Genomic DNA, 27,584 nt, shown 5'->3' with positions numbered 1-27,584 from the left:
AACTAGTAGAATAGAAATAGAATAGAGTCCTGTAGAATAGAGACTGATAGTGTTAGAGGGTCAATTTTGTATAATAAATGAAAGACAACTAGTACAATAGAAACAGAATAGAGAGTGCTAGCATTAGAGGGTCGAGGTTTTATTAATAAATAAATAGAAAACAACCAGATAGAATAGAAATAGAACAGAGACTGATAGTGTTAGAGGTTCAATTTGTTTATAATAAATAAAAGAAAACAAGTAGAATAGAAACAGAATGGAGAGTGCACGTGTTAAAGATACTCAAGGTTTTTTTAAAAATAAAAAGAAAACAAGTAGATAATATAGAAATAGAATAAAACTGCTAGTGTTAGATGGTCAAGTTTTTTAGAGATAAAAATAAAACAAGTAGATAGAATAGAAATAGAATAGAGAGTGCTAGTGTTAGAGGGTCATTTTTTTGTAATAGAATAGAAGTAGAATAGAAATAGAGTAGAGAGTGCAAGTGTTAGAGGTTTTATTTTTATTAATAAATAAAGGAAAACAAGTAGAATAGAAATAGAATAAAGAGAGCAAGTTTTAGAGGTTTTATTTTTATTCATAAATAAAGGAATACAAGTAGAATAGAAATAGAATAGAGTGCAAGTGTTAAAGAGAGTCAAGGTTTTTTAGAAATAAAAAAACAAGTAGATAGAATAGAAATAGAATACGGAGTGCTAGTGTTAGAGGGTCAAATTTTTGTAATAAGAAAATAAGTAGAATAGAAATAGAATAGAGAGTGCAAGTGTTAGAGGTTTTATTTTTATTAATAAATGAAGGAAAACAAGTAGAGTAGAAATAGAATAAAGAGTGCAAGTGTTAGAGGGTCAATTTTTAAAAATAAAAGAAAACAAGTAGAATAGAATTTTACAAAATAATTTAGTTTAAAACTCAATGTATTGAAATAAGTAAAATTAAAACTGAAATAAAAAAATAATTAAAACCCTACAAACATACACAGTTGGAAACATTGCTTCATGTTTTGATCATGACAGATTATTTTTGAGTTGTAGAAAACAACAAAACACAAATGTCACTTTTTAAAGGCAGAATTTATTAGATATGGTATCTCTGACATTTCTGGAGATGTGACAGCATCATTGTGTAAGTCTGCTTAGTAACATATGTTTGGCTGTACTATAATTATGCCTTTGGACTTAGCACTGGATTATGTGGTTTGTATTTAAAAGGCAGCACTAAACACAACAGCACACAACTTTACACAACTAATTCACTTTCTGTCCATATTTACAACACATTTACATCACACACTCACACCAGAGACCAGCTAATATCTATTAATAACATCCAAAAAGAGACTCAACAAAATCTGAGACTCTTCCGTGTGAGTAAAACATTAGAAACCAGTTCAGAGTACCTCATATTTGGGGCTTGAATTTTTCCAAACATAATCGCACACGCAGCAAAAGCACAAAATCTGCTTGCTCAGTTGCTGCAGCCATTAGCAATTGGTGGTTAATTTTTCAATGTCAGTCTTAAATCATAGTGTTTTGACTATTTCAATTTACGCCGTGCCTTTCTCTTATGTCGGTCACATAAAAATAACTTACACTTAATTACATTATTTCATACCCTACGCATGGGTTGATTAAAGTGGCCAGTCGCTATGGCAACTGGCCTAGCGTGATTCACCAATACTTGGCTGTTTTACTCAACAACAGATAATTACTGGACAAAAAGGTTATGTTTTTGGCTGGCGGTCTCTGGGTATTTAAGACTAATAAAGATGAACAATAACAGGTGATGTATTTGTGCAGAATACATGTGTTATAAAATCACATGAATACACACTTTCTGGTTTATAAGGCTTAATCTGAGTAATAAAAACACAGCACACTGTAAAGAAATACTGGAGACACTGTAATGCACATGACATATAAATATTCAGTGTAATATGTATTCATAGTGCTCTGTGGGAAGCAAAATATTAAAGGGATAGTTCACCCAAAAATCATTTACATTTTATTTTACATGAACAGACATAGAGGGTGAGTAAATAATGACAGATTTTCATTTTTGGGTGAACTGTTCCTTTAAGATTCTTTCAGCTACTTTAACAAATATATTTATTTTACAAACTGCAAATGTCCGTAGTGTATATTGGTCAATTTAATACATATATTAAGACTACAGACTAGAGTATGATTAATCTTGGTTTTCCCTGACAGGTATAGGATGTGTTCGGCACATAGACGGTTGCACGTTTGCACAATTTTTAGAGATATTCACAGAATGTTCATGTTCTTCTGCTGTCCCTCATCAGTCAGGTGCCTTTAATGCAGTACCTGACAGGAAGTAGCAGGAGTTGGGCTGAGAATCTTCATGTGATCAACCCCTGGATCTCCCAGCCACGTGGGGGCCGTCTCAAAGCTCCCATACGTGTTGGCCGGACAGCACAGGAGAAAGGTGCACATTCAAGATTAGGTTTGGAGGACAGCAATCAGAGCTGCTGTGGGACAGCCTGCTCCCTGTAGCCTGAAAGTACAAGAGCATCAGAGTTCACAAGACGGCTAATACTTACTGTATGTATACACTACTTGGGTCGGTAAGAATTTAATTTAATTTAATTTAATTATTTAATTTAATTCATACATTTTAATTTTTGTGAACTATTATTTTATTAATGTTTTTCATACAAAAATATCAGATGAATAAAAAATTAGAACTGAAATAAAACAAGTCAAGGTGAAGTAAAAAAACAACCTAAAACTGAAGTAATAATTAATTTATTTTTATTTATTATCATTTATTTTTAATTCATTTCATTAATTTATTTTATTAAAAAAAAAACTATTAAAAATTATAAAAACATGATAAAACTGCTGAAACTTTAACTAAAATGAAAACTGAAAATATAAAAATAAAATTAATTCAAAATAATAATAAAATTACTATTAATTACTTGATTACAGTATGTTTATGATTATTATGCAACTTGATATTTTGGTCATATTTTTTTTTCCAAGGACATTTGACCAATTCCAAACCTACAATGGTGTTTTAGTGCCAAGTCATAGCAACACAAGAATAAAGTCCAAATATTCTGAGAATAAAGTCATAACATTTTGAGAATAAAGTCGAAATTACGACAATAAAGGCGAAATATTTTGAGAATAAAGTCAAAATTACGACAATAAAGTTGAAATACTTTAAGAATAAAGTAAAAATTACGAGAATTAGGTGGAAATATTTTGAGAATAAAGTCCAAATATTTTTAAAAAAGTAAAAATTATGAGAATGAAGTTAAAATAAAATGAAGTTAGAATAAAACCTAAATATTTTGAGAATAAAGTCAAAATTACAAGAATAAAGTAAAAATAATTTAAGAATGAAGTCAAAATTATGAGAATAAAGCCTAAATATTTTGAAAATAAAATCAAAATTACAAGAATAAAATGTAAATATTTTAAGAAAGTCAAAATTATGAGAATAAAGTTGAAATTATGAGAGTAAAGTTAAAATATTTTGAGAATAAAGTCGGAATTACGAGAAAAAGTCTAAATATTTTGAAAATAGGGTAAAAATTACAAGAATAAATTAAAAATAGTTTGAGAATGAGGTCAAAATTATGAGAATTACTTTCAAGATTTTTTAGTTTTTCAACGTTGCACTAAAACGCTGTTGTACAAACCACATCAATCTTAATAACTACTACTAATTTTGTATTAAGCAGGGGTTTTATTACTTATAAAATGTGCCAAAATGAGATTTAAGATTTAACTCACACTGAACAGTCAAAAATGATTAAATGCACATGAGAAATATTCAAAAGTATTTCGCTGTCAAGTGGTCATGATTTCATTTTGCAGTTTCTTTATTGCTTTGTTTTCTTTATTTTGACTTTTCATTGTGAGTTCAATCTCTTTTTTGGCGCATTTTACCTGTAATAGAAAACTTGCTTAATAAACACGCACAACTGAGTATAAGGCATTTTTCACTTCTAGCCCTTATTAACAATCATATATCACTTACAAATAAATACAAAATTAATAGTAATTATTAAGATTGATGTGGTTTGGAATTAGTAAAATGTGCTTGAAAAAAAAAATGTCCACAATATCAACTTGCATAATAATTATGCATGCACTATATTTATTTTATTATTGTTAATTCTTTTTGTGATGTTAAAGTATATGAACCAAACGACCAAACAGTTTAATTTCTTACAGAAAGCCTAAAGAAGGCATCCCCAGCATACCTAAATATTAAAAAAAAAGAAAAACAAAAAACAGCTCTAACAATACTGAATGCTACCACCTGATGCGAGTGCCACTTGACACATCAAAAGGCCGTCTGGAGGGGTGACTCAGTTTGGTTTTCATATATATCACCTTGAAAATGCCTCAGTGGGGTTTGCATTTTACTGCACTGGTTCAGCTTATCTGTGCTACTGAAATATTACAGGCTTTGGCTTTACCTTGCAGTACTTATAATGAGATGTAAATGTAGAATGGGAATAGATTAATGACTCATAACCTTCTTAAAGCAGTGCATTATAACGCAGATGACTCAATGCATTAAAGCTTTCAAAATATCAAGACCAAAGCTTCAAATAACAAGCTAACTCTTTTTTGCATGCAAGCCATATAGTAAAATGCTCGGCACACTTTAAAGCAAATGTAGTTAAAGAGATAGTTCACCAACATAATATAAATGATTTAAAAAAAAAAAATTAAATAAAATTCAGATCCAGTCTGAATGATTTGTTCACAAATTCGATTCTCACTGACTCAATGATTCAGGCTATTAACAGCCCACAAAGCTACTGTATAATTTTAGATGATATTATAATAGTCATATGGACTACTTTTTTATATTTTCATTGTGCTTTTAAATATTTTATGATGTTTTCTGAAGCTTTGCAGCCATATTCCTTATTTAATTTCATTATATTAGCCTCATTCTTCATTATATCAAACATTGTTCAAAATTTCACCTTTTGTATTTCTCAAAAGAAAGAAAATCATGCATGATTTCTGAGGTGAACTATTACTTTGAACTGTCTTCCGAGGCTGCTGAGCCACAAAGGCAAGGCTGCTGAAAGATCCTGTCAAAGGGCTCAGCGTGTGTCTGAAGGAGTTAGTGGTGCATCGTAGCAGTCTCTGTATGAAGTTGCACTTTCGCAATGCTTCTTTTCTAATGAGCACTATGGTTCTACTGGCATTTAATGGACAAAAAGTGGATCAAACAGACTGAGAGGAGACTGGCAGATGGCAGGTGGTGGGAGGCACATTATCCGAGATGCATTAGAATAAACAGAATGGGAGAAGACGAGCTTGCAGCATGGGTAGTGATAATGGGTGAGATGAGTGACCAAACTGTGAGGACAGCAGACCAGTATCAAATATATTATTGTGTTATGCTGTTTAGGATATTGCCATGTTTTTATTGCATTTGGAATGGTTTTCAAAAGTAATATTCATTACTTTCATTAGTATTATTTTATAAGGGTTACATACACACTGCAGATTTGACAATTATTTATCAATCAGCATTTAAACGCAGGAATGAATGCCCTGAATTATTATTTTGTTAAAAAATGCCAGTTTGGCACAATGATAACAACAGAGAGGTTAGAAGTTTACATACACCTTGCTGAATCTTCAGGTCCCATAAATTGTTTGCTTTTCCAGCATTTTTGTGTATTTGAACCCTTTCCAGCAATAACTGTATGATTTTGAGATCCATCTCTTCACACTGAGGACAACTGAGGGACTCATATGCAACTATTACAGAAGGTTCAAACACTCACTGATGCTTCAGAAGGAAACACAATGCATTAAGAGCCAGGGGGTGAAAATTTTCGGAATTTGAAGATCAGGTAAATTAAACTTGTTTTGTCTTCTGGGAAACATGTAAGTATCTTCTGTAGCTTCTGGGGCAGTAAATGAAAAAGAAAGATATTTAGGTAAAATAAGAAAAATGTACTCATTTTCAGTCTGATCTAAAGTTTTCAGCCTCGGCTGTTAATACATCCCAAACAAGGGAATCATGAACAACTGTCACTAAACAAAAAAAAACACAGCTGTGGATCATTCAGGTAACAACGCAGTATTAAGAATCAAGCACATGTAAATTTTTGAACTTTTGTAAACTTTATTATTTTCTCTTTTGGACTATATGTAAACATCTTTTGTGTGAAACATCTTATTCAGGTCAGAACTAAATAAAAATAACATGCATTTTGTATGATCCCTCTTATTTTGGTAAAATAATCAACATTTGGCAGGTGTATGTAAACTTTTGCCCTTAACTTTATTTTGCTGTCACGTGTCTATTAATAGATATATGCACATATCATTAAATGTATATAAAAGTATGAAACTTAATTATGCCAACATACTTTGTTCTAGCCATATTTCAAGGCAATATTGCATGCATTAGTGGAAAAGACAATTGGATAATGCATTGCAACAAGTTCAGTAAAAGAAATAAATCCAGGATGTAAGAGATCGTTTTTAGTTCTATTTAATTCAAATGAGCTAATGCAATACAACTCTTGAACATTTAGTCACAATTTAATTTCATTCAGTTTCATCTTGTAAAATTGAAGTGCATCCATTTGCGTTGTATATGAATAATTTTCTGTGGCCAAAACCAGATATACAGAAATTTAGATACAGAATAAGGAGATGATTCAGATGAGTCAGGATAACTAAATAAATTTAAGTTTGCACAAAAAGATTTTAAAATGTATTAAAACAGTTACTTTAATATGTAACAATATGCTGCATTTTTCTGCAGTCTGTTTATAAAAAAAATATTTTATTAGGTTAAAAATGGGATTGTTGATGCGTCTCATGTCTGTGAACAAGAAACTAATATTAACATTTATATGTTAGATTATATATAGCATTTGCTGCCTCCAAACGCTCATATTTTTAATATTTAATGAAAAAGCCCTTACCTTCATAGTAATTGAGGTTGCAGAATTTGCAAACAAAGAAACATTACGTTTATAACAAAACGCTAACTTTTTGCAGTGTAGCTGCAGTATGTATGTTGCCAATGCTTACAGGCTATGTTTTATAATATTTGAGACAGGTCCGAGTATGAGTTGTGACAAGACAAACGTCAAATATTAGGTTCACCTACCTTCAGAAACTTTCAATCCAAAGGGTTGTCGAATAACAAAATACATAAATAATAGATTAGAATTTTGAATCATACGTTTAAATGTTCAATGACAGTACGAACGTTCCACAGGAAAAACATGTGACAAAGTTCTGAGTTGCCTCGACCGCCTACACAGAACAATTACTGCAGAGCTTTCAATTCACTCCTACCACCAGACCGCTCTAATAGTCATTGTTCAAAGGATTCTGGCACCTTCTACAGCCCTGGAAGGCGGAGATGATATCAGAAGGAGCGAGAAAGATGTGAGGTTGAACATGAACGGAGCCGACCATGGCCCACAGCAGGGTGACTGCTGAAATCCTGTTATCTTTTACACTTACTACGCATGTGAAAGGGATAGTTCACCCAAAAATGAAAATTCTGTCATCATTTACTCACCCTCATGTCGTTCCAAACCTGTTTGACTTTCTGTCTTCTGCAGAACACAAAAGAAGTATTCTGAAGGATGTTTCAACTGTTTTTGTCTATATAATGAAAGTCCAAAACAACACTTGATGCTATTGGCTTTCATTGCATGAACAAAAACAAGCCAAAAAAAGTGATACAAGTTTTGGAACGACATGAGGGTGAGTAAGTAATGACAGAATATTAATTTTGGGTGAAATATCCCTTTAAATGTACAGTTTTTCTGGAGATCATTAAAAACAGACCTCTGAAATCATTAGCACCTTTTTCAAAAAGTGCATATAGTGCGGTTTAAATTACTTTATAATTTCAGAAAATAATTAGTGCTGTGAAATCAATTAATCGTGATTAATCGCATCCAAAAAAAAAGTTTGTTAAATATATACATATATGTGTTGTATTTACATATACATATAAATATACAAAGTAAACACACATATATTATGTAAACACAGACTATTATATTGGATGCGATTAATCGATTTCACAGCACTAAAAGTAATTAATACATTTTATTTTTAATTATTTACTTTTTTATATATTACAGATTAATCACAATTAATCGGATCCAAAATAAAAGTTTGAGTTTGCCTAATATATGTGTGTGTACTGTGTGTAATTATTATGTATATATAAACACATTAATGTATATATTTAAGAAATATTTACAAGTATATGTATTTATCAAAATTGTATAATTTATATTATATATAAGTAAAAATATTTTGTACATAACATTTTACATTAAATATATACTAATATATTTTAATTTGTGTGTATTTATATATACATAATTACACACAGTACACACACATATATTAGGCAAACTCAAACTTTTATTTTGGATCCGATTAATCACGATTAATCATTTGAAAGCCCTGATACACACACACACACACACAACCAACCAACTAAAAATATTAAATAAATGAAAAAAATGCTCGTAGTGGTATAATAGAGAAATACTCACTTGCGAGAATGACCATGTCCATTCCCCAAAATATGCTCATGATCCAGCCCACCATGACAATAGCGGTCACGATCTGGATGAAGGCGGCTGCGATGTTTAGCCAGAAAACGCAGCACATGTGCCTGTCGGGAAGATCTGTCCTCGCTCCACACAGAACCGTGAAGGCTGAGATGAATGTACCTGTCGCAAAAATACAGTAAGATTCTGTCAACATAGGATGATGTGATTCCCTTCTGTGGTTAAAATGGTTAACACATGCAATACGATCTCAGTCTTGATCTCAGCTTAAAACCGCACACTGTAATGATATCATTCATCATGGTATGAATTATACTGAACATTACAGTAACGTCGGAGACATAATTATGGCATAAAATATTAACAGAGGAGCTTGAATATAAATTAACATGGTGATTGTAATAGCCGCCAGTGTCAGACATGCCTGTAGATTTTATTACATCTGTGGTCTGGGCTGAAATGAATGTTTGCACTGTGCTTAAAAGATTATTGTCGAATGACAACTTACATTTCGATCTAGCGCCACACTTCTGATAAAGTCTGATAAGTTATATAAAGAGTTTTGCGACATACCCTTGAACCGGAAAAAAATGAGTTCAGGCAGACCTAGACAAGACAAGTGTTTTTGATTAAAAAGTAGGGGTGTGACGAGACACTTATCCCACGAGACGAGACGAGATTTTTTAACTTTTTTAAAGAAATCCTTAGTAATAAAATATATAGGGAAAATAGTCTTTTATTCAACTGAAAAAGTCAAAATGCAAAAAAAGGTAGGTGCATTTTGAACTTTATGAAATTAAACTTCCATTTTAATGAATTATATGCAGGAATAAACAACATTTTAAACAAGAGCTTCACGCCTCTGGATAAATTGAGAATCCCAGTTGTTTTTAATAAATTGGAAACCATGATTCTCAATGATTCCAGAGAAAAAAGATAAACCAAACAAAATAACATAATTTACTAGTGGTTCTGACAAAATGTTCATTGCTTAAGTCTTTTAAAAACATATATTTATTTAAGCAAAATTAAAAGCGTTACTATACACAGAAGTGTTAAGATACTTTTGTTTTGATTGCTAGACAAGAAGTGTTTATACCCAAACTATAAACTTTTATCCCACTACTTCTGTTATTTCAATGTCTGTGACACAGAAATAGTGATTTTAATGTGAATCTAAAAAAACTGTTCGTGTTGTTCTTTCTGGATCAGCAAGAATATGACTGATTTGATTGTCTTTAAAGGTTCATGAAACCCCAGACTACTTTTTTGAGATTTTAGCAGAGGTGTTTGTGTTGCACATCATAGATGACAATGTTAGCATCCGTTGATTTTAATTGTTGGAGAAAACTGATTAATTTTGAGCTTTTTGCGCTATTTTCTTCTTCCAGGTTTAAAATCTACACTGTGTGACGTCAGAGTTTGTGATGTGGCAACGGACATCGATGACGCATCAGTGTCTCATAATTATTCATGAGGCCGCGTGTTCTTATCCTATGAGAAGACGTTTCGCCTAATTATTCACCACAGCGTGTGTTGATTTGCTATGACAGACGCTTCAGACTGTGAGATTGTGTATATTAACTGAGAGAAACGTTAATGGATCGAAGGAGAGTGTTTGTTTTTGTTTGCTTTGTAAGAGTTCAGCACAATGCGATTCATTCATAAAATGAGTGTAATAGCGGTTTTTATAACTCGAGGCAACCCCTCAAAAGGATTAAAACGTGGCAAAATAAGCCTTAAAAGTTAACAGAGGTGCAACAGCGCGTTCATATATATGTTTTCGATGCAGAGTGCAAATGGCTGTGCGTTTATTTGTGTCGTTAACTCAATAGGAGCGAAATTAAACTGTCTGATCCGTCTGAACCGGAAGTTGACTCTCTTCCCCCTCCACACCGCAGCGCACCACGCCCACTTTTGAAGCATTTTTTAAAACTGTGGTGAGAACTAACCAGTGCTGAAACAGGGGGGTTTCATGACCCTTTAACACCTGTTTCACATCGTTAGCATCAGTAGAGCGTGAGTAGCACATGTTTTGTCCAAGCGGCAACCTCCCGGTCTCCCTCTTAAAGCCAACACGGAAGTGACTAAAACTGTAATTCATCGACTGGCCGCTAGAGACTGGCTGCAAAAGGGAGTAAATCCCATAGATTTCCCATGTTAAAATGCCCAACTTTACAGCAGAAAAAAATATGTTTACAGCCTGGTACAAAAAATGGTTTTGGTCTATGCCCTTCATATCAACTGTGAGGGGGGTGAATTTTTTTATAACTCATCCGTTTAAATTATTTTAAGCCTTAAAGTTCTGCATAATTTAGCGCGTGGCCACTGGAGTGACTGGTGTATTGCCGCTGCTGTGATCACCATCGCGCTAGGTGGGTGTGGTTTCAGCAACCAGCTCCACCCACATCCCGCCTCTTCGCCCATTTTCAATTATCTGGGAGTGACGTGCAGTGACGCGAAGATGGCGACGGCCGACTCCCACCCACTAAGAGCTTCAAATATGCTTTTCAGAGACCTACGGGTGACATCACGGACACTACGTCCATATTTTTTACAGTCTATGGTTTTGTCGCTGCCCATATCAGTGAATGACAGCGTTCACATCAGAAGTGTAATAATGGCTGACCCTCTGATTCGTTAACATGGGCAGCGACAAAACGTGCTCCCTCACGTTCCACTGACACTGGCAATGTAAAACAGTTGTAATAGAGCCCTTTGAAGCTGCATTTAAACTGCATTTTTGTAATTTCAACTCGGGGGCACCATAGAAGTCCACTATATGGTAAAAAATGCTGAAATGTTTTCCTCAAAAAACATAATTTCTTTACGACTGAAGAAAGAAAGACATGAACATCTTGGACAACAAGGGGGTGAGTACATTATTTGTACATTTTTGCTCTGGAAGTGAGCTTCTCATTTAAATCTAGGCACAGAGCAATTCCAAGGAGACATTTTCAGTATTTTAGTATATGTTATGCCCTGATCTTTCCACAGATCTGCAGGACTAGTCTGAAGAAGAGTATCATTTGGGAACTCTCGGGAACTTTAACCAACGTGGTACTGTAACTCGCCATGACATCTCTTGTCAGATAAATTTTTTTCTATCCCGCTCAATCCAGGGCAATTAGGTTATGAATAGCTTTCCATATTTGCAAGGCCGATAAGCATAATTCACACTGAAGGAGTCTGAGCGAGCAGGCAGCACTATGCTGCCAAGCGCAGTTTAGCATCTCATTAGTGTTATCACAATAATAGATTCTAATGGGGAGGACAGTGGCTGAATATTAGCATAGCCCACAAAACTGATGAGTCTCCTTATTATGCGAAATGTACTTTATTCACCCCGGATACAGCCTGTTCTTTAGTTGACAGTACGGTCTGCCGCTATGAAATGTTTGCCTGTTATTGAGAAGAACTGGGACCGAACCTCATAAGTTTATCTTTTGGAAGGGGCTTTCCAAGTAGAGAAGGGAAAAAAGCACTTTTCACTTTTTTATTCCCACGGCTGTTATACAAACAATACACTTGCAGTACTGCCCCCAAAAGCAGACAGCTTACAATACACACCGAGGAATTAAAAAAGTAATGCAGGAAGTGGAAAATAACATCCTTTTCTCTTAGTGCCTTTGACTCGAGGAGGAGATTTGTGTAAGTGTTCTCATTCATCTAAAAAGCAGTCGCTTGACTGGCGCAAGCAGCCCTAGAAGTACATTGCATAACCTCCTCACTGCCATCTTTGTTTCTTGAGACATTTGAATCATTCAGCTGAACCATAAATTTCATGTGAATGATCACATATTAGAACTCTTTGCACCAGACACTGAAAAACGTCTGGTAAATCTGTTAGGAAAAAAAAATCTGACTTTGGTGAAACATTCTACTACAATATATTTGCAGTTTTTTGGTTAAACGGATAATTCACCCAAAAATGAAAATTCTGTCATTAATTACTCACCCTCATGTCGTTCCAAATCCGTAAGACCTTCGTTCATCTTCAGAACACAAATTAAGATATTTTTGATGAAATGTAGAAGTTTTCTGACCCTGCATAAACAGCAATGCAACTGACACATTCAAGGCCCAGAATGGTAGTAAAGTTATCGGACACTGTTGTGAATGTGCATCGAAGACTAATTATTATACAAGTCATTATTTTTGTTTTGTTTGCACACAAAAAGTAATCTTGTAGCTTCATACAATTAAGGTTCAACCACTGATGTCACATGGACTATTTTATTGATGTCTTTACTACCTTTCTGGGCCTTGAATATGGTAGACGCATTGCTGTCTATGCAGGGTCAGAATTTTCTCGCATTTTATCAAAAATATTTTAATTTGTGTTCCAAAGATGGATGAAGGTCTTTCAGGTTTGGAATGACATGAGGGTAAGCAATTAATGACAGAATTTTTATTTCTTGGTGAACTATCCCATTAATATGTTTAAAATACTACTAATTTTGTATAAAATTTTAAATATTATGATAAAACGTTAATGTTTTAAATATAATGTAATACAACATTCATTTGAATTTTATTTAAAAATGTGATTAAAATATTTAAAATAGATTTAATTGATGTAAAATATTGTGAAATACTATGTCTAAAAATGTAATTTATTCCTGTGAATACTTAAGATGAATTTTCGGCACCAATAAATAATTAAATAAATACATAAATGGTCACATTCTCACCATTAACCTACTATTAACTATGACTTTGCATCAATAAACTCCTAATTTGCTGCTTAATAATAGTTAGTAAAGTACTTTTTAAGTTTAGGTATGGTGTATAGGAATCTAAAATATGATCATGAGGAAAAAGGCATTAATGTGTGCTTTATTAGTACTAATATACAGCCAATATGCTAGTAATATTCATGCTAATAAGCAACTAGTTAATAGTGAGAATTGGTCCCTAAGCAAATGTGTTACCAAATAAATAAATACATAATTATGCCAGTCTTCAGTGTCACATGATCATTAAGAAATCATTCTAATATGTGACCCAGGACCACAAAACCAGTCATAAGGGTCAATTTTCTGAAATTAAGATTTATACATCATCTGAAAGCTGAATAAATATTTGGCCGATATTAAAAATATATTTAAAAATCTGGAATCTGAGGGTGCAAAAAAAATCAAAATATTGAGAAAATCGCCTTTAAAGTTGTTCAAATGAAGTTCTTAGCAATGCATATTACTAATCAAAAATTAAGTTTTGATATATTTACAGTAGAAAATTCACAGAATGTCTCCATGAAACATGATCTTTACTTGGCATAAAAGAAAAATGTATAATTTTGACCGATACTATGTATTTTTGGCTATTGCGACAAATATACCCGTGCTATTTATAACTGGTTTTGTGGTCCAGGGTCACAAATATGCTAATTTGGTGCTTAAGAATCATATATTATCATCATCGAAGTTAAAAAAAATGTGTCGCTTAATATTTTTGTGGAAACTGTGATGCTCAGAATTCAAAACTCAGAATTCTTTGATTTATAGAAAGTTTAAAAAAACAGCAATTATTGAAACAGAAATCTTTTTTAACATAAAACATAACATAAATATCTTTTTTGTCACTTATCAATTTAATGTATCTTTGCTGAATAAAAATATTATTTTTTTACTAAATCTTAGTGACACCAAACTTTCGAATGGTAGTATACATATATATAAATTTAAATTAAATTTCATCATATTTAATAAATCAACTGTGGACCAGGATGAAATAACAATTTACCATATGCAGTACATGTGTTATGTTCAGTATTCATTTAAATTCCAATTCTGCATACTCTAAAGTGGCCAATTCGATTCACTAATTCACAATGAATTAAAGCAGAGCCAGTTCTTCAGTCCGGGTCTAAGTGCCAAACAGAGCCTTGGGTGTTTGTAGCACCCTAATTAAAGTGAATGACGTGAGGACCCCCACTCCACCATATTATCACACACTCACATGACAAGTCAACTGCGTGATCTCTCATCAGGCTGTCAACAATGTTTCTGCCTGTCAAACTGCATTAAGCACTGGATTCCCAGGCAAATGTCTGCTTACATATGCCACACATATAATTTAGAGACGTCATAATGGTTCAACAGAGACATGCACACATTCACACTTGTTTTCTCTATGAAGAAAGGATGCCTGAAGATAAGATACAGTAGGCTTGTGAGGGGTCCTAGTCCCTGCACATTAGGCTCACAATCACTATAATTTTCCTCAGCCTTCCTCACATGCACCCCATTGCCAGTGTGGGAGGTTAATTATCCTGTTCAGTTCCTTGTCTTCTGTGAGAGACGAATGTTGCTAGGAGAGTGTGTGTGGAGGTTCTCAGGTGCCAATGTTTTTTTTTAAGCGTTTGAGGATGTTTTAAACATACGTACTGTAAGCACGTTTTGGTATAAATAGATGCGGTGACCCTTTTAGCTGCCAGGAATGAAAATCAGTTATCTTCTCTCACATCGTTCACCCTCTTCAGATTGGAAGCTAGTGGATGCACCATTCAGTATTTTTTAGGTAGTCATTCACAAGACTCCTCTCTTGTTGACTGCACACATTGAGTTTCTTTAAGTCAAAGAGCATGATTGGTCAAACCACTGAATGTAGCAGGAGAGACAAAGAATGACCTTAAGCCACAAAAGTCACATTTCAACACGCTCTCGCCCTCTTCAGATTTAAATAGAGCACAATAGTAGGTTCTAGAGGTTATAACACTATTCAGAATCTCCATAGAGATATTGATTTTTTGCAATACGCTTTTAAAAATAAAGGTTCCAAAAGGGTATTTTTGCAGTGATGCCATAGAAGAACCAATTTTGGTTCCCCAAACAACATTTCAGTAAACAGTTCCTAAAAGAACCATTTGAAGAACATTTTAAAAATCTAAACAATCTTTTTTGACTATAAAGAATGTTTTCTGCATTTGAAAGGTTCCATGGACGTTCAAGGTTTTTCACAAAACCATTGATGCCAATAAAGAACCTTTCTTTTTAAGAGTGTATGGAATAAACATTTCATAAAACCATCAAGGCCAATAAAAATGCTTTATTTTAAGAGTGCACTATGAGCTTCAAGCATAGTAAACAATAGAATATGCTTCTGCCGAGGCGGGGTGATTTAAAAATGTTTAACTGTAAAATAAAGCTGACATCACTTCATAATTCAACCTTAAAGGCTAATTTGTTGCTTTGAATTTCTATTTTACAATAGGAGTTTTTGATTTATGAGTAAAATCAGGTCTGTGGTTATTATCAAGTTACTTAGTGAGATTTTTTTAAAAACAAATTAATACTTATATAAAGCAAGGACCCATTGATCCAAACGACAGGAAAAACATTTATAATGAAAGATTAATATTTCAAACAAATGCAGTTTTTTTTTTTAATTTTATAATAATAAAAGAATTCTTAATATCTCATGGTGTCCACTAAAAGCAATTAAGCAGCACAACTGTTTTCAACATTATTAATCAAAAGAAATGTTTCTTGAGAAACAAATCAGCATATTAGAATGATTTCTAAAAGGATCATGTGACACTGAAAACATCTATTGAAAATTCAGCTTTGCATGTATTTATATGTATTTAAATGCATTAAAATAGAAAATAATTTTGGTTGTATTCTATTTTACAAAATAATACATATTAAATTTGTAATATATTAAAAAAAATACTATTTTAATGTATTTTTGAGTAAATAAGCCATTAAGCATATGATTGTGTGTAAAATTCTCAAGGGGAATGCATGGCTCGAAAATGTTAAAGTCTGTGTAAATCAATATTAAATAGCCAGCAGCACTTTAAGTGAAAATAACATAGCGATTGATGCTATTTACACTAAGTGCAAATAGCGATATGTTCCATTTACATTAAGAAAAATGGCAGAATTTTCTGCTGTTTATACTAGTTAATGCAATTTTTTTTATTATTATTAATATTACTAAATGGATGTCACCATATTCGGACAATAAAGCCCTTCCTACACCTACCCCTAACCTTACCCGAACTTTATTTTGAACTTTTTGATTCTTTCTTTAATTTTTATTGAAAACAAATGCCTTTCTGATGGGATATGAGATGTGGAAAAGGAGAAAAATTAGTTTTCGGCAAAAGGCGAATCACGTCAAAAAATGTGTTATTAACCACCCAGCCAAATTTGAGTAATAAAAATGGCAAGTAAATAAAATAAGTTATCAAAATCTTAAAAAAAAAAACAAGCAGTATTCTCTGCACTCAAATGCTGGTGGGCGTGTCCACTGGCTGCACTAAAGCCACGCCCACTCGCATGAAAGTTGCTGCCTCTCTTAATTAAATAAATTCATTTAAATATGAAGACCGAACTGATTTGTAAATTACAGCAACCAGGTAATATGCATTTAAGTGACAAAGGCATAGCTAGCTAGCAGACTGTAGGCTGTAGTAACTAATGGTAATGACAGTAACTCGCAATTGATGCTAAAAAATCCTGAACTCAAAAATGTTGAAAAACTGTTTAACAGACTCCACAATTCAGCACTACACAGTCTTTGTAATGTGTTGTCTGCAATATATTTCTAACATTACAAAAACAAGTTTTTGTAAGCTAGTTTTTGTAAGCTTTTATTGTCTTACTTCTTTAAAATGCACATGGAGAAAATTAAACAGTGTACATACAGGACCTCTCTAGGATTTAACTTTATGCATTCTGTGTTCGGTCCACAAGTGGCGACTAAACTAGGCCCAAGAGCTTGATGTATAACAGAGTCATTTGGACAGCAAGGTGAAGGATTAGCCTCAAGGTAGGCCTACAAAACATGCACATACCGGAAATTGAAAATTCCACAACAGCTCTGCAGCCTCTATTTATAACAGCTCAAGGATGAGAGCCAAGACAGCTTGAGAGGAGACGCGACAAAGTCAGCCTGACTGCCTGCAGCCATCGCAGTTTTCAGCCATTCTGTGAGGAGCTGATTACTCATCAGTCATTTACTGGCTGTTCAATCTTTTCCAAAGAGAGAGTCATTTGGGTTAACACTGTCTTTTATGAGGCTCACAGCACCAATACTGCTCATTTAATACAGGACGGTTTCACTTCGAGTGACTGGGCCTTGAGAAGATCAGGAATGATTATAAAGCATGCTAGACCATTTTGTATTACAGTATGAAAACCCCATAAGGGCAACAATAAGTTACATTTTGAGATGAACTTGTGCTTTATTGCCAAATCTTACAATCAAATTTTTCTGTTCACTGAGTTCGATGTTTATTGCTAATATAGACTCGGTCATTAATCACACTGCAAATCGTATGTAATCTGAAGCAAGAGCATCAGCGTAATTTGTTATCGGGTGTCTCAGCTGTATTAAAAATGAGACCAATAACAGTCTCTGAATGATGTTATCCCATTCATCTCATTTTGTGAGTGAAGAGACCGTCTGTGTAAAATTAGCGCTCAGTCGTCTTCTGCTGTGGGATCTGCTGCCAAAAACATTGCGCTGAAAGTCATTTTTCTGCTCTCAAAGCTAACTATTGTCACCAACTGTGCCCTCATTCCAGTAATCATGTATAATATTGTAACTGAACTGAATCTATCAGCTGCAATTTAATAAATCGCAAATTTTGGTCTGAGATGCCCTGTGGTTTCTTTCACAGATTAGTTTCCTATTTGCTTTTCTTCCTTTCCTTTCATCCTTTTTTTTTGTTGGGATCAGCCTTATAAGGCATGTCCACCCACTGCCTACAGTCCGTTCACTGGCTGTCTGATGCATAATTTACACAAAACTGAGAAGGGGTTTTTAAGTCTGGCTGTTTTAGCTAATTCTAACACTGTCCAAATTTGCATATACTTCCATAATGTAATACATGCAAACAGCAATATGTCAAATAAGCAATATATTAACATATGCAGTATCATGATAATAAAGTCTGGGGTTGGTCACATTTTTTAATGTATTTGAAAGAATCTCTTATGCTTATCAAGAAAAAAAAGGAAAGGAAATACAGTAATACAATGAAATATTATTACAATTTAAAATTATTTTCTATTTTTAATATATTAAATATTATAAATGTAATAAAATGTAATTTATCCAAGTGATGTTAAAACTGAATTTTTAACATCCCCCCCCACCTCCCCAAAGATCAGCATTTATTTAAAATATATATTGTTTTTGAATTTATTATTAATGTCTTCACTGCACCCAATGCATCCTTGCTGAATAAAAGTATACAATAAAAAACATCTTACTGACTCTAAAAATTAAAACAATAATGTAACGCAAGAAAGTTGTTCTCCTTGTGTTTAAATTAAACACTTAGGCCCGGTTTCACAGACATGGCTTAGCCTAAGCCAGGATTAGGCCATAGATCAGTTAGGACATTTAAGTAATTTTTATAAACGTGCTTAGAAAGAAAAAATACTGGTGTGCATCTTGAGACAAAACAAAGGCACTGATATATTTTAAGATCAGTCAATGCAAGTTTCTTTCAGTTGAAACAGCTTAGAAATACATTTTAGTTTAGGATTAGGCTTAAGCCTTGTCTCTGAAATGACGGTCAAGGTAGAATGCTAAGATAGTGAATATAGCATATCTGCAACCTGATCTCATGACAAAAACGTACCTGTGGGAACTTTTTCACGAGATGCGAAATGTGCATTTCGTGACATAATCTGATGTGAAATGTCCACTGAGTGGCACTAAAAGTGTTTGTTTTTTCCGTACATGTTACGTACATATGCTACATTTTATGGGATGTTGGTTTTGTACGTGTCACCGCAGTTCTGACTTGAAATGTCCCTTAAGTGGCGTTATAACTCTATTGCTCCGTGACGCTTTTAAATACATGTAAACCTACCCTATAGTATTCACAAAAGTGAATGTGATGTAAAAAAGCAATCACAAGCATGTCGTTTTAGCTTGTTTTTCGATTTCATGAGTCATGTTTTTCATGGGATTCGTACCCAAAGATTCCGAAAGTCCAATTTTGTGCCGGCAGTTACCGAGCAAGCTTGTTATGTCCGGAAAGCGAAACATATGAAGCTGTAATTATAACAGTGTACGAAAATGATGTTCATTTCTGTTGGAAACTGCAGTGATATGTACTTATTGGTACGTATTTTGCATCTTGTGAAAAAAGTTCCCACAGGTATGTTTTCGTCACGAGATCAGGTAGCATTTCTGGGAATATTTCATACTTCACACCTGCATACCCATGTTACATACTTCATCAAAAGCTGAGAGGAAAATTCTTCAATGAATTTCGTACACACTTGAAAGTATTTGATTTCAGACTCGTCTTAAATTTGCATGGCAAAGCTTTGAATATGTTAACACAATGAAAAAAGTAAAGTAAAAACACCAAATTAGAGCACCACTACATTGTTGACCTCTGCAGTCAGTTTATTTTTAGCTTGAATCCACAAGAGAGTTGAGTTAAGGTCGCATACAAGAGTCCTCTACCTGACAGTCACGGGCTCCTCTGCATGTCTGTCTTTTCTCTGTAATTCTGTTTGCTTTACGAAAGTCTTACAAGAAGCTTTTAACATATTATTAAAGGTCTAAAAGAAGTAATGAAATCTAAAACGATAACCATACTTAATTTCTTTGCCCATTTAAGTGCACTTTAAAGGACCCCCTCGGAATGAATTCATTTGCTGGCTTATCTACCTCCTTCAATCTTAGCGGAGACAGGCAGGCAGGCTTCTGCTAGCATCTGCTGTCATGGAAACTAGAAGAGCACCAGGGCTAGAGCGATAGGTTCAGTTCAAAGAGTGTTGGGATAGCATCGGCATGAGCAACACAAATCTCTGAAATTGCCCTGCTGAGAAAATAGTTTAAACCAGCCTAAGGTGGTCTACACCTACTGTACACCAGCTGGCCGACCAGCTAAACCAGTATAAGAGCAGGAAACCAATGTAAAATGGTTTACACTGAAAAGACCTCTGTCATTTTCAGATCTCTGCTTCACATGATTTACTGTACATTCCTGGCTTGGTAAAAATATCTTGTGGAAAATGGAAAATGAAAGCAAAAAATTATTCAGGACATTTATATCAGTTTTAGTATTTTCAGAAAACAGCACTTCTGAACATTTTTAAGCTAAATGCATCTGAAGTGGTCGACCTTTGTCTTTCAGTGCACTTCATAGTAATTTTAGGCTTACAGTACAGTCTATTTCCAATAAAGGGTTTTGTGTGATATTCACTATATATTTCCCTCTATTTGTGAACTGGAAAGCTTAGTAGAATATTTTAGCACTTTATTATCCTTCTTTTGGATGTGCTAAATGCCAGAAATCTGCACGCTCCCTACAAAAATTCATTTTTTCCCATGTGGAAAGGCTTCCCATTTAGATTCAGATCAGGTCAAGATAAAAAATGTCAGCAGTTCTCCACTTTTAGACCTTGAGAAACTCCTTTCTTAGGATGAAATTCCATCCATATCCGATTACATCTAAACCAAATAGATTTTTTAAAAATGTTTTGGCCCACACAAAGCCTGAATTAAAATCAAGATTCTTCTAGTATGCCTGAACAAATGGTGCAAATGCAAGCCTAAAATTAAACAGCTGTGAATCCAACTGTCAAAATAATTCTGATGCCACAGATTTTCAGAATGGCTGACCACAAAGATGCCATTCAGGAGGTTTGGGTCCAGCGTCACAATTTAATTTAATCTATTGTTGGGTAGGAAAAACTGTTTAGAACCAGAGGGATTGACCAAATTGCAGTTCACAAAGATTCAACACAGGTAATGCATTCTGGGAAATGAAGTGCTCTTGAAGTGGTCCACAAATGTCATTTATTAAATAAGATAAAACACCCTTCCATCCATCCATCCAAGAGCAAAATCCTGACAAATTCCAATTTCTAAATGCAATTCATTTAAAGGGATAGTTCACCCAAAAATAAACCCTCATGTTGTTTCAAACTCGTAAGACCTTCGTACATCTTCAGAACACAAATTAAGATATTTTTGATGAAATCTGAGAACTTTTTGACTCTGCATAGACAGCAACGCAACTGACACATTCAAGGCCCAGAAAGGTAGCAAGGACATCGTTAAAATAGTCCATGTGACATCAGTGGTTCAACCATAATTATATGAAGCTACGACAATACTTTTTGTGCACAAAGAAAATAATGCATGCGCATACTTAGTACTGTTGTGAATGCACGTCCAACACTGAGAATAGAAGAAATTGTTGAACGAAGTCATTATTTTTTTTTTCTTTGTGTGCAAAAAGTATTTTCATATCTTAATAAAGTTAAGTTTGAACCACTGATGTCACATGGACTACTTTATCGATGTCTTTACTACCTTTCTGGGCCTTGAACATGGTAGTTGCTCTCGGATATCGTCAAAAATATCTTAATTTGTGTTCTGAAGATGAACAAAGGTCGTACAGGTTTGGAATGGGTGAGTAATTAATGACAGAATTTTCATTTTTGGGTGAACTATCCCTTTAAAAGTATACTTATTGCATTAGTGTCAAAGACCCATTTCATGCAACAGAGCTGGGCATCTGGGTGCTTGCTTATGCACCAAGCATAAGCAAGCACCCAGATGCCCAGCTCTGTCATAGTTTGGACATGAAATCTATTAATAAGACTCTCAATTTGTGCACATGCAAATTAGCATGATTTGATGATTTGAACCTCATTGGGCACCCAACACATGCCCTGCAAAGTATCTGCAATTAAAGGTGAGGAGAGCAGGTTGTCAAGCATGACTCACTAACTAGAGTGGTAAATGGTCTCTGACAACCCGAGTGCAGACTGCGTGTTCAAGAGAGCCCCATTTGGCTCTTGGCATTTTCCCTTGTATCATCGTCATCCAAACATGGGCTCTCTTGTCATAATATTCCGCTCTAGTTTATGTATGAGCAACTGTGCAGCAGACAGGCACTCAGTAAACCATGCCCGCATACAGAGATGATACGAGACAGGCACACTACTGCCTGTAGAAAGCATGTTCGTTCTGTAAGTATTTATACAGCATGTACACTAATTCATACTGAATGCCTGCGTCCTCCAAAAGCACTCTATGTACTCCAGACTCCAGAGGGACTGGCCGAAACTTGAGGAGGACTGCAAGATTAGATGACTTGAAGCACGAGTCCAGAGGGGGTATCCTGATGGATGAAACCAATATTGACATAAACACCAGTGAGCCACAAGTGGTGGAGTGATGCGGTCACCGGGTTGATTACTGTATGTTCAATCTAACTGCAACTGTCAGAGATGGATTCCAAGCTTTGCAAACGTCCCGGATGCATAAATATGGCCAACGATGCCATAGAGGAGCCACATATTTCCCACGCCCTGGGAAACAAAAATCGGCACAAAAAATAGGGTTGGGTTGACAATATCAATTGCTAGACTTTAAAAACACTGTTGTTATTTGAAGTCACCAAAACAGACATGCTCCCACCTAAAAGGATCATTTTTGTCCTGATAGGTCGACCCCAAATTCACAAACTGGTAATTGGTGTGTTTTGGTGCTTGGTCCAATTCACTTTCAACAGCTTTTTTCAGAAATGGCTTACTGTGGCTTTAATTAGTTCTCATTTTGAAGAACCAATATCAATTTAATGTGACGTGACAGCACAGAGATGTACCAGTCATCTTTTTCATTTTACTACTGGTTATAGTATGAAATAAACATAAGTGAACATCAGAAGGTACAGTGCCCTCCAAAAGTATTCATACCCCTTTATTTTTTTTTTCATATTTTGTTATGTTGCTGCCTTATGTTAAACTGCTTTAAATTACTTTTTTTTCCACATCAATCTACACTTCATACACCATAATGGCAAAGCCAAAAAACAGGTTTTAACATCTTTGCACATTTATTTAAAAAAAACTGAAATTATTCCATTGCGTAAGTATTCATACCCTTATCTGGGACAATTAAAATTTAGCTCAGGAGGAATATCTTCATATTGCTTGTAGATGTTACTACACTTTGTGAGAAGTTAACATGTGGCAAATTCAATAAAATGGGTATGATTTGGAAAGGTATAACAGCTGAAAGCAAAGTACTGAGTTAAGGGTATAAATACTTATGCAATGTACTTATTTCAGTTTTTTATTTTTAATACATTTATGAAGTTATGACAATTCTGTTTTGACTTTGTCAATATAGTGTATGGAGTGTAGATTGATGTGGAGAAAAGTAATTTAAAGCAGTTTAACATAAGGCAGCAACATAAAATGTGGAAAAAAATGGAGTATGAATACATTCAAGGCACTGTATATTAAAAAACAGTAACTTTGTATCATGTCTCATATATAATAACCTAATGAGTTTAAAATGCAAAAAGATCATTTAAACAGTTTGTAAACAATGTGTCACGTAACATTTCATTTACCTCAGAAAAGACACTCAATAACTAACGTTCATCTCACTTATTGAATGTGTCAATTAATTTGTCACGACAACCACAGTTTAAATGTTCATATTTTAACAACAAAAATATCCAAAATAACTAAATATATTAAACTAATTAAACTCTGAATCAAAAAGAGAGCTTGTGAATTCGAATCAAATCGATGTGTAAAATCTATGTCAGTTTCTGTTAACAAATAGGGTAAGTATCCATAACTGTGAGGCTAAAAAGAAGAGATATCTGATGTACTGCATGATCCATAAAAGACGAGGGAGACAAAAAGTATCAGCTCACCTATCAAGACAATCCACTTGGCACTGATTAGAAGTGCTCAGGGTAAAGTTTCAGCACAATGCTTTTGTATTGAAAGGCTTTAGTGCAAAATATCCAGTATGAGTATGATTCTTTTGTTACTATTTCTAGCATATTTCAAAGACATTCCCTGAGGTCATTCTTCCCAGCCTTATTAGACATAAGTGAGATCAATATTCGTCTGCCATGTCTGCTTTTATACTTTGAAAATTGCAAGCTACAAAGTGATGCTTTAAATGTGTCTAATGCAATGGAACAAGAATCCTTAAAGAGAAATAAAACAATCCATTTGGTCTGACATCACGGGACAATCTAATGCCAATTAACAAAAGAGGCGTATTGGATGAAAGAAGACGGTTGCACAAGCTGATCACACACATGACCAAACACCAAAGATTAACAATTACATAGACTGAACTAACATGATTGAGAAGCAAGTTGGAAATGACAACACTGAGATGGATGAATGGATCAGCTAGGAAGGAGAAAAGGTCAAGTTATCAATCAGGGTAATGGAGTGGATGCAATTATTTATGATCGTCTTGATTATCGGTTCTGGTATGCTCTCAGATGCACGTGATGGATCTGTTACCACACTTCAAAAATCGGACATGAGCTGAAATAAAAAACAGCTCGCGCTGAATCTTGACCTAAATGTCAGCGAGAAATACAATCTGATCCTGTTCGCATCCAAATGTGCTTTGGTGCTTTATGGCTCGATAACAAATAAGGTTGTTCATGATCATAAAAACATCTATTTTAAAACACATGTGGCTGGGTGTTAGAAATCTTTAAATTCATATTGATTGTATTTATTTTTGAAAAATAATTTCTAACAAAAACATACACTCTGACTACAGTGTAAGCATATTAATAATTATTTTTCACAAATATCATGCATTTTTAAATCACAGGCCAAAATGTTACAGCATTTTCTTCGGGTTTTACCATTTGACAACTTTAACTAATCATGATATCATTTCCTGTTTATGGTTTTCTTGTCACATGACAACAAAATGGCTTTCTGCATGTTGCTTGGACCACTTTTACACAAACAAAACTGGTTCAATATCTATTTTCCTAAGCAATAATAACACAAGGTTAGCCATCCTACTCAAGGGTCATCTTGTTGAGATTTTCAGTCGTTTGATGAGACTTTTTCTTCATTGTACCACCCACATGTTTGACTTCATGCCCCACAAACACATAAAAATAGATTTTAATTCAGAAATTGAGTGCATGTTCATTGTAGGTGGATCCATTTGTCTGTATGAACTGCATGCTGATGTTTTGTTGTATTAAGTAGACACGTACAAAAAAAAAAAAAAAAAAAAAAAAAAAATAACGTCACGTCAATGACCCATATACAAAAATATCACCAAAAACATAATAAAAACACATTAGGGAATACATGAATGAATTAAAAACAAATACAGTTAAGTATTTAGGCATTCCATTTGTAATTGCAAAGTATAAACAATAAGTACAACCAACATCTTATGTAGTATAACGTTACTTAAACTGTATAAGTATGTGATTCAAAACAATTTTAAATGACTTAAAGCGCGCACTAAAAGAACTTGTTGATGGAATGCTGTTTATTCCGGCTGTAAATACGTTACAGTTTTATATCTCGCAGGTGGTTGTGTGTAAATAAGCGAATCGTCTTCTCGTACTCACCCAGTCCGGGCACAAATGTGTTGAGAAACAGGCAGATGACAGCTACTGGGAAAGGCATATAGGGGATGGCAGCGCGTAAAGCTCCTTTCTTCTCCCTGACTTGAACAACAACTCCGCTGGTAGAAGAAGAAACTCCTTTTTCGTTCATTTCTGTGTCTTTCTGGTCCATTTCCTAAATTTTAAAACTAATTACAAAGCTTGAAATCCTTGTTTTGGTGTGTACTAGACACTATCAGGCGCAGCTCCAGCGCGACCGTAAGCTTTATGTTGAAATGAGTGCGGGCAGTGAACGGTAGGCGTCACACTTACTACTGTGTCAGTGAGCGATAGTAGATAGTTACACAATAGATTTAAAGTCACAGTGGTGACTTTAACGGATTTAATCGACAGATTATAAATGGATTATCCAGATTGTGTAAAATATTAGTGATATCCAGTAAATGTTTATGCTCAGTGTTTGCAAAGGCGGTAAAAGGGAATTTACAAAGCATATTCGTCCAGGCAAAAATGAAAATTCAGTCAACCCATATAACTTTCTTTAACGGAGACAGTTTCATTTGAATTGCTTGATATATTTAATTTTATACGGACTTTCGAATGTACAGTATACAGTATACTGGCGATACTCAGATGTAAACAACAGCATGGACTGCATTTTTAATGTACTAGTGAATTTGTTCTGGTAATTTATGCTGTCTAAACTAAAAGAAAAAATGTGTGGAAGCTGCTAAATCATATGGAGGACTTAGTAAGCAGGAAAGGGTGCAATATTTTGACAAACTAAAGTTAATAGGTGGTAAAGATATGTACAAGCAGTATTAAGATATTAGCCTAATATTTCCTACCTGACTGAAAATGACAAGAACAAACATGTTCTTGACAAAATGTCAAGATTCTTTCCCTGGAAATCCTGGTTTAGTCCAACTACAAACGCCTTTTGTTCCTCAAACCGTTTTTTTGCATTCTTCTTGATTTGTTATAACTTTTGGCGGTCTATAGACCATTTCGCTAGATGTAAACAACACCGGTCCAGAAGCACTTCCTGTTTTTTTTGTTTTTTATTTTTTATTTTATTTCACATATACAAATACATCTTATAGGTGCTAATGTAACATTTTCATCCAGTCAAATGTTATGTTGGTTGTATTTTTTTGTGATGTTTGTGTAAAGTTAAAAAAAAAAGAAACAGGAAGCGTATCGGGACCAGTATGTTTACATCTGACGAAATGGTCTATAGTACTCCTAATGGTTTTTCTGGTCCAAACGATTAGTACAGCCCAAAACATGTCAATAACTGACCATTTTCAGCAGAAATAATCAGCAAGATATGCAAGTTTTGTTCAGTTTAGTGGCATTGTTTATGTTCAGTGCCGACAATATGGCCAAATGATGACGTGTCGTGAAAACACTCTTTTAGATATTTTAATTATTAGATCATTTTAGTCCTGTTGATTTTATTTTCCCTTTGCCTTCTCTGGGAAAATTCACCTGCTGTTTATCCAGAAGGATGCTCTTTGGTGAGCCATGGCCTGTCACTGACAGTCTTTGAAAATGCTGATGTGTTGCACCTTGACTCAAAAGGACGTCCAAAGCCAGAGCCGTTACAATGAACCAAGCAGCAAATCAAAACCATCTGGGCCTGTTGTG

General features: G+C 34.3%; 1 protein-coding gene across 2 annotated transcripts; it reads right to left on the bottom strand.

Moving 5' to 3' along the window:
* Positions 1–1,051: 1,051 nt before the first annotated feature.
* On the bottom strand, positions 1,052–26,230 carry stum (stum, mechanosensory transduction mediator homolog). 2 transcript variants are annotated; one of them, XM_051139531.1, is made up of 4 exons: positions 25,938–26,230; positions 8,552–8,731; positions 7,135–7,143; positions 1,052–2,514 (listed from the first exon to the last, which is right to left on the bottom strand). In XM_051139531.1, the coding sequence occupies exons 1-4, from the start codon at positions 26,104–26,106 to the stop codon at positions 2,480–2,482; spliced, it is 393 nt and encodes a 130-aa protein (XP_050995488.1). In that variant the 5' UTR covers positions 26,107–26,230; the 3' UTR covers positions 1,052–2,479. The 2 variants fall into 2 exon arrangements, with proteins under 2 accessions (XP_050995488.1, XP_050995489.1); XM_051139532.1 differs by lacking the exon at positions 7,135–7,143.
* Between the last annotated feature and the right edge of the window lie 1,354 nt (positions 26,231–27,584).

The sequence above is a fragment of the Labeo rohita genome, chromosome 20, assembly GCF_022985175.1.
Source record: "Labeo rohita strain BAU-BD-2019 chromosome 20, IGBB_LRoh.1.0, whole genome shotgun sequence".
NCBI lineage: Eukaryota > Metazoa > Chordata > Actinopteri > Cypriniformes > Cyprinidae > Labeo > Labeo rohita.
The sequence above is the reverse complement of the archived record's forward strand: the minus strand, read 5'-3'. Positions and strand labels throughout refer to the sequence as shown.

Excerpts from the sequence above, each read along its gene's own strand:
- stum (XM_051139531.1), bottom strand. The coding sequence starts at position 26,106 with ATGGACCAGAAAGACACAGAAATGAACGAAAAAGGAGTTTCTTCTTCT. Across the intron at positions 8,732-25,937 it reads CACATTTGTGCCCGGACTGG|GTACATTCATCTCAGCCTTC; the intron begins GTGAGTACGAGA and ends TTTTTGCGACAG.